Genomic DNA, 8,407 nt, shown 5'->3' with positions numbered 1-8,407 from the left:
AAATTAGCATTATCTATTTCATTTTTTCTTCTATCTATTTTTCCTCTTTTTTTTTTTTTTGGCTAATTTTAATTTAGAAATTTCTAAAGAAAAAATAAATTCTAAATTTTAATTTTTTTCCATTGCAATAAAATTCCTTCAATTATAAAAAAATTATGCAATTTTTGTTAAATCACTTTTTAAGGAAATATCACGTTTTGTTTAATCCAAGCTAAACTTGCAGCTAAACTTTGATACTGTGATGCTGGTACCAAAATTAGATTTGCCCAACATCCTCGCATTTCATTTATTATACGAAAACATGCATGATGAACATTTAAATGATTCGATGTTTGTGATAATTCAGAAAAGCCATTTTCTAAAAAAAAAAAAAAAAATTCAATTGTATTTTATCATTTCCTCAATTTAAACATACGTATGTATGATTTGAAAAAGAAAAAAATTTAACAATTGAATGATTTAAACTAGCATTATTTTTTGAATTACTTCTTTGAAATTTTACTAAAAATTTTCAATAAATTTTAGGAGATATTTTTTTTTTAGAGTTTTGGGTTTAGAATTTTTTTTTAGAATATATTTCATTAATTTATATAAAACTTTTTTAAATTTAAACCCAAAAAATATATACCTGAAATTTGTGAAAATTGATAAAATTGATGATTGGCAGGATAGTCATGACGTATTAAAATACGTTCACTATCAACAATTCCCTCATTAAGACTCATCACATAAGCGCAAATTTCAGCTGGTGGACAAATTAATTCTTTATTGTTATTATTTGATTCAAAAATGCAATAAGGTCGAACTGTTAATAGTCCAAATCTTTTCTTTGTAAGCGCTTCTGTCTACAACGAACATTTTAACTTTCACTATATTTGTAATTAATTTTAACCAATAAATCATACTGTCCAAGGGAAAATCTCTTCGTACTTATGCAAATTTTGTTTTTTTTTAAGGCAAGAGTAATTTGTGCACAACGAAACACCAATATTCTGTACCATACAACTTAACGGATAATTGAGACAACGACAAATGTAATATCCCTCACATACTGTGCAATACAATACAATACAGTACACCATGATAATATTCTCTTTTACTGTATCGTATCATACTTGTTATCCTGTTAACTAATTTTGTGTTATTTGATCAAAAGTATTTCATTGAGTATTTGTGATTCCCAAACTTATGCTATCAATGATTTGTGCTTTACTTAATGCAACATAATAAAGGATAGTTTGGCAAGATGCAGCAGCACGTCGTAATGCAATAGTATGCTACTTGATATAATACAGTATAGAAGGATAAGGTGGAAAAATTTGTGTTGTGCACAAGAATTCAGGACAATATAACAAATCTTTCGCACCATATTTTCCTTTTCTCGCCAAATTAATTTCTGATAAATGCTTTGACGGAGTGATTTACGTTTTGATTCCGTTAATCTGTAGGAAAATGCTTTTGGTTGTAATGACAATTCCAGTTTGGATATCGGTCGCGCCTTTGACTTATTTACAATTGAAATTGATTGCATTTGATAAACTTGTTGCTCATACTAAATTAGCATTTTATTGAATAGAATACTATTCGATTAGAAGTAAATTTGATAAAAATTATTTCTTTAATTCCTTAATTGCAAAAAAAATTTGATTCAAAATTTCAAATTTACAAATTAGTAGATTCAAAGCATTTTAAATTTAATGAATTCAGCAGAAAATATTTTAAACTTAAATTACAACCATTCTGACAAATTCATGATATATATTAGAGAGAGAGAGGAAGATATCTTTAATCAGTGTAAACATATTGTAAACATTTGGATGACAAAAAGATTCTAGAACTTCCCGTCCTAATCAGTACAATTTATTTTTCCTTTTTTTTTTCGATAAACTTACGCTCTTATTTTTGCCAGTATGTTTTTGTATACTATTATAATTTGATAGAGAATAGAAATCTATTTTATTCATTAGCTAATTTGACCATTTATTGGTATTTGCAAAATGATAATGATAGTTTTTAGAAGTTGTTGAACATGTAGGAATGATATCAAATGGAAGCGAGAAGGATATCAGCCAACATTTAAAGATGTAAAAAATGTTATCCATGATTATTGATATAGGCATTCATAGCTAATGATTTTATTTTCCTTTTTTTTCAATAAACTTACGCTCTTATCATTCCATAGCTTATCAAAAGATAAGTAGAATGATAGAAGATAAATGAATCCATAGCTTACCAAAAGATAAGTAGAATGATAGAAGATAAATGAATCCATAGCTTATCAAAAGATAAGTAGAATGATAGAAGATAAATGAATCCATAGCTTATCAAAAGATAAGTAGAATGATAGAAGATAAATGAATCCATAATTTAGCAATATTTCAAAAGATGGAAATTAAACAAAACTAATTTTGAAAATAAATACGCAAAAGTACGAATTCTTCATCTCCTAGAGCTGCAAATAGTTTACAGTTGTATTTGCATCAGAAAAGTCTAGAAGCTATTAGTTTGAAAAATCATCTTAACTTATCATTAGCTGATAGGTAAGATAAATTTTATGATATTTCCTGTGGTACTCTGATAAGTATCATGTTACGTAAAGATTAGCTAACAAAATCATATAGTTTCATTATTGGAAAATTATATGAACTTAATGAATCATATAAGATAATTTTATGCATGATTCATTAAATTCAATAATTTATCCTAAATTAGTTTTGTTTTAATACGATATAAATTGTTATTTGATTCCATTAAGGAAAATACACACCTCATCACGACGTCGACGACTTTCGTTACGCCATTTCTGACGTTCATCTTCGCTCATCATCTTCCAGTCACGTGTAGCACGTTCGACTAATTTTTTAGCCGTCAAATGTATACCTTTATTTTCTGACTCATAAAAAGCTCGTCGAGCATCAGCAAAATACATGAAACCATTGGAAGAACGCTTTTTTGTCATTTAGCTTGACTTTGTACTTCCCTGAAATTATCGTTTAATTCAGGAGTATTTTACCTTCGCTTTTTCGTCTTCAAAAGACGTGAATCAGAAATTTTACGTCCGTTTTTGAATACAGTATTAAATGCTGATTGTAATACTACAGAACTGAGTACAGTACTATTCCGTTTTTCTAGTTCATTAACTTTTGCACTCCTTTTGTTCCACTTTTAATTCAAATGTTTTACTTTTTACAGGAGTATCATATTCATGATGAGAAAGAAAAAGTGACAAAAGATTGTCACCTTTGCCTTTTTCTCTCACATAAAGTTAAAGCTAAGATAAATGAGCATTCTAGAATTGAAGATGTTAAGCCATGAATCCTTCATCTCATTGTAAAATTGCTATCCCTAGGTAAGTGACACTGATGACACTGAGTGACACACAGTGACTAGTCAATATTTGCTATATGTTGGATGATACCATTTTTAAAATTAGAGATAAGTAAGTTTTGGCTTAGTACACTCAGTTCTGTTTTGAGTATTTAAGAGTTGATATAAAAGTCTTTCAGATTATTTCAAATTCATTAAATCCCAAAATATAATATCCATTTTATATATTCCCAATCCTAAAGCTAGGCTTCTTAGCCAAGTTCACTTCTTAGCCAAGTTTACCTTACAGTATCGAAGAAGAAAAAAGAAAACAACCTATAAGGAAGGTAACAATAAGATGTAATGAATGAATGCTACTCTTTCATGTATTTTTATTCCATACTTTATTGGCGCATTTGTACAGCTCTCTCTAGCGCTCTTTAAATCGTATCATTCTTCAAACATTCCTACATCTTTTATCCACCAACAGTCATCAACATGTCAACACTTTTCACGTACGTGTTCATTTGCATATATTTACATATAAACATTTGCTACTGTGTCAGTGTAAATTTGCATTACTATCTGCGCATGCATTGCATCCATCCGTGTACGTATGGTGTATATGTTTATATGCACATACGTACGTGTACGTGTGTACACTTCACGTTCCCATTAAACTCTCTCAATCTCTCTAATTATTGCAATGAAACGAAGCCATGAAAAAAATTAAAGGCTACAAGTGGGCGGGGCATAACGTGGCGGAGTGACGAGTTACGTGACAATTGACAAGTGACAAGTCATTTTTGCTTGCTTCATTTACGTGCGCTTGGGGAGATCTACGTGCGTTTCAGGGGGTTTCATCTCCCATTTGTGTTTTTGGGTCAGTTAATTGGGCAGGTCTACGTGCATTTCGAAAAGTTTATGTGCATTTTCGAAGGATCTAACATTTCGTGATGTCCGATTTCTGTTTACAAGGGGCTTTGCATAAGTACGTGCTAAATACGTGTTGTTTGAAGTAAGTTTATGATGAGTAAAGTAGTGGACATTCGGATATATGAGCATTGGAATAAGGTTCGGTTATATTCATGTTTGTTATCGGAATAAAATTAGCAATGAATTTTCTTGTCGTATGGAGTAAATCGTTGGATGGAAGGAGGGAACAGGGAAATAAGACTGAGGAGAATTAGAAGAATTAGATATGATGAAGGAGTTGCGATTGATACAGGTAGCTATTGTACAATGGGAAATCGCTTTTAAGAGGTAGCCAATCAATAACCTGTGTTGTAGACTGTACCTTCAAAAATTCCACTGTACCTTCAAAAATTTTCCGTTTTCAGAATCAGTTTTTAGGGAAAATGGAGGAAAGTGGCAATGGAGAAATTCCGGCTAGCACAACGTCCGATAACACAGCTGGCGCTGTTGGATGGTACAGTCGATTTCAGGGAATGATTGCGGATGAGTTGCCGTTAGTTTTTTTCTTTTGTGTGTTGTTAACCTTTGATATGGATTTTCTCTTTTTTTTTTTTCAAAAATCGAATGTTAGGCCATAAACATTATGGAGTGAACGTTTGCTTGATGTAATAATAACACGTTCAAATATATGACAACGTGCAGCGTGATTTAAGCTTCATCACACTGACAATTTTGGAGTAAAAATTTAGAAATTTACTATAATTTATAGTAAGGAGACAATTTATCGCTGATTCATTCGGTGAAAACATATTTTTTTGGAAGTTATGCGATTATACATCAGGTACGTTTCCATTTAAGCATGACATCGTGATAGAACGTAAAATCATCCTGTTCTACTCGACTGATTAATTTATTTCAGTGCGATGACTTGATGCTTTTTTTCAGTCCAGAATATATGAAATTCCTTGTGTTGGATTATCTGATCTCCCAGGGATACAGGGAGGCAGCAGAATATTTGTGCGAAGATGCTTCTATACCGTTCCCGAGAGATGCAATTGAAAATTTGGATCAGCGAATGCGAATTCGTGATGATATTGTAGAAGGGAAGGTTTGTATTGCTAACAATTCTAATATTATTGCAGGATTATCAGCTTCCAGTTTTTCACTTATTTAACTTTGAGCACTATTATTTGGAAACTTTGGGTTAAAAAGCACGGGTCTTAGATATCCTGAATACAAAGAATTAGTCATATGAATCATGAGCATATACATAATAATAGATTAGCATCTTACGGAATTTCAGGGCGGGACGAGAGAGGTTAAAAAATGTGGAGTTTTGCAACCTTTGATGACGACTCATCTCTTGGAGTTTTAATTTGAATGTTTAGATACAAAATGCAATTGAAAAAGTTGTGAATGTTGTGCCCGATTTGTTGGAACGCAATCCAGTTCTTCATCTTCGTTTACTTCAACAACATCTCATTGAACTTATTCGCAACAAAATGGTAAGTTCAAGTTATTTGTTTCCACTGGTTTTGTTTTTCTAAATCTTTAGTTTTTGTTAAATGTCGTGGCAATGGATAAAAAAACAAATATCACAGTTTGCTGAATTGTAAATCGAAGCCTGCCATTATTCAGCAAAATAGCGGTTTATACAGTAATTCAAGTTTTCGAGAATCCACACTACTGATAGTTATTTTTTGGTACTACCTTGAATGATAATGCCGAAAACTGATAACATGTCTATAGTTATGTTTTATCTCGTTTTGGAATTTGATAACATTTACTTTGAATTGGCATTAATTTTATTCACTCATCAATTTTACTGGTGTTGAAAAATTGAAGTTAATGGGTAAGGCATATCGTTTATTCATAGTAGCTAATACGTTAATCAAACGATGAGCAACTGAAATAGGAGGAGAATTAAGCAGGTTGTTTTAAAAATTGGCCTTAGCCTTGACACTGGGCATGTTGAACAGATGAGTAATTAATGAAGTATCTTATGGAAGAAGGAGAATAATGGATTCATTTTGCGTTTTCTGACAGTGCAGGATTTTCAGGTAGAAGAAGCCGTTGCTTTTACGCAGTCTATTGTTGAAAAAGTGGATGCACATCCTGAAATGGAAAAAGAAATGCAAAAAGCTTTTGCAATGATTGCTTTTGAAAAACCTGAGGATTCGCCATACACATATCTATTAGAAATGAGTCATCGTCAGATGGTTTATCATTCTTATCATTCGTATCACAATGATCATTGTTTTTAAAATATGATAAAACTAATAGAGGTTTCAGACAATATCTGTATGAGAGTGAAGTAGGTTTCATTTTTCTAAAATGATATCCTTCTAGTCATTTATTTTCTCTTTTTTCATAAGCATTTTTTTCGCAATAGCTCACCAACATGAAGGAAACTTGTTAAAAACGTATTAGACTTGCCTCATTGCGATTTTATTTCATGGTTTTAGTAGTCCTTTCATTTCTTTCATTTTTGCATCTTTCCTTACTAAGACATCTACATCATGAATTTGAAACTGAAATTATGTCACTACTATTTTTTCTTTAACCTGAAAAAGAAATAATCAGTGAACTGATTCCAAGTATATATTCCAAGTAGCTTCATCAGTTGGTTGATCGATTGATTGATTTTGAAATTGTTTTGACCTTTCGAATTCCTTATTTTGCTATTCATAGGTTGCCAACGATGTAAATAGCGCCATTCTTGAAGCTCTAAATAAACCGTCTGCACCGAAGTTAGAGAATCTTTTCCGATTGATCTTGTGGTCCAAAAACGTGTTGAAACATAGCGATACACCGGAAACTTTAGAGCGCCTTTTCAATGGACAAGTAAATAATATTTGAGTATTTCTGGTACTTTAAAATTAATGTAAATCTCTAGAATTTCCTTTCTTTGAAAGTAGTATAAGATCGAAGATATCGCGAACTGCATACAAACTAACAGTGAAATGTATTGTTGTCATGTAAACTGGCAGTGGTTCTTCCCAGTTAATTGATAGTTACTTTACAGATTAGGATTCTTTATAAAATATGCAATGTTGCTATGGATTTCAAAAATATGAATTTTTTGTTATTTATCTTGATTTGTCCTTTTCAGTGACGTTTTGGTGCAAGAACACGATTGGCTTCGAATGTCCATTCCTGTACTATACTGTTCAAACTGCTTGTGAGTACCTCAAATCTTCACACAACTTGTCTTTCCGAAGCAGGCAGGCATTCTTAATGTTACCATTCGGAAGTTCTAAATTATCTTTATAGTGAAATTTTTATGTATGAATATATTTGTATACTTTGCATTGTATCCAATATACCAGTGATTTCTCAAATTTGAAACTTTATTTAGGGGTTTTTTTGACAATTGTAAGAAGTTTGCTACAATTTGATTTTGTTGCTTACATTATGTTGTAAGTTTTGCATGGTCAATAAAATTTTTATTGAGCGTTTGCAATCATTTTTGGCTTTCTAGGGGTCTTAAATATCTGGTCATTGGTTTCCTCGTTACGAAATTGGCATGACGCACATATCTCTTATTGATTTATATCATTTATGGGATGTAACGGTAGATGTCACATACCAAGATGCGAGGCTTCCATGGATTTTTTTTTCCTCATATTGTAAACCGTTTCATATTTCTGGGTGGTATACCACATTTAATGAACGTGATCTTTTAGGTTGACTTAGAAATTGGTTCGTATAAGTGGACCGGAAATGTCCATGTTGATCCGTTAAATGGATGCCTTATAAAATATCAGAATTAATTATGCATAATTTTATCGTACAGTGTCGTCAATCTTATGATAATTGAAAGATTCTCTAAGGGTGTTATTTTGCTGGATCTATACTGCTTGTCTGTCATTTTTAACGCATTTTGCATTTAATTGAGAAGATGCTTCATTGGTAATTAGTCATTTCCTCTTTTTCTCTGGATACATCTTAAGCTTAGTTAATAGAACATCTGCTACCATGTCACATTAAAGTAATCATCTCATTCTTCCCCTCTTCAAATTTCATTTTTGAAGCAAATACACACAACAAAAAAAAAAAGAAAAAGAAACCCTTTCTAACATCATCTCTTATATATATATAGGTGTACATTCTATATATGTAGAGAAGAGAGAGAGAGAGAGAGAGGAGGGAGGGGAGGAGAGAGAGAGAGAGAGGAGGAGGAGGA

General features: G+C 31.6%; 3 protein-coding genes across 3 annotated transcripts; 1 reads left to right on the top strand and 2 right to left on the bottom strand.

The window, feature by feature from the left end:
• Nucleotides 1-179: 179 nt before the first annotated feature.
• Nucleotides 180-1,531, bottom strand: LOAG_10531 (hypothetical protein; the record flags this gene model as incomplete). The annotated part of the gene is made up of 3 exons (XM_003146055.1): nt 180-358; nt 629-845; nt 1,367-1,531. 3 exons carry the CDS (start codon nt 1,529-1,531, stop codon nt 180-182), a joined length of 561 nt encoding a protein of 186 aa, XP_003146103.1.
• Nucleotides 1,532-2,446: 915 nt separating this feature from the next.
• LOAG_10530 (hypothetical protein) lies at nt 2,447-2,959 on the bottom strand (the record flags this gene model as incomplete). Its single annotated transcript, XM_003146054.1, has 2 exons — nt 2,447-2,452; nt 2,768-2,959. 2 exons carry the CDS (start codon nt 2,957-2,959, stop codon nt 2,447-2,449), a joined length of 198 nt encoding a protein of 65 aa, XP_003146102.1.
• Nucleotides 2,960-4,640: 1,681 nt separating this feature from the next.
• LOAG_10529 (hypothetical protein) lies at nt 4,641-7,655 on the top strand. The gene is made up of 6 exons (XM_020448181.1): nt 4,641-4,774; nt 5,167-5,329; nt 5,610-5,726; nt 6,282-6,440; nt 6,913-7,065; nt 7,334-7,655. The coding sequence occupies exons 1-6, from the start codon at nt 4,665-4,667 to the stop codon at nt 7,334-7,336; spliced, it is 705 nt and encodes a 234-aa protein (XP_020301652.1). The 5' UTR covers nt 4,641-4,664; the 3' UTR covers nt 7,337-7,655.
• Nucleotides 7,656-8,407: the final 752 nt, after the last annotated feature.

This window comes from Loa loa (assembly GCF_000183805.2).
Source record: "Loa loa unplaced genomic scaffold supercont3.69, whole genome shotgun sequence".
Lineage (NCBI taxonomy): Eukaryota > Metazoa > Nematoda > Chromadorea > Rhabditida > Onchocercidae > Loa > Loa loa.
This window is presented reverse-complemented; position numbering and strand designations above follow the sequence as displayed.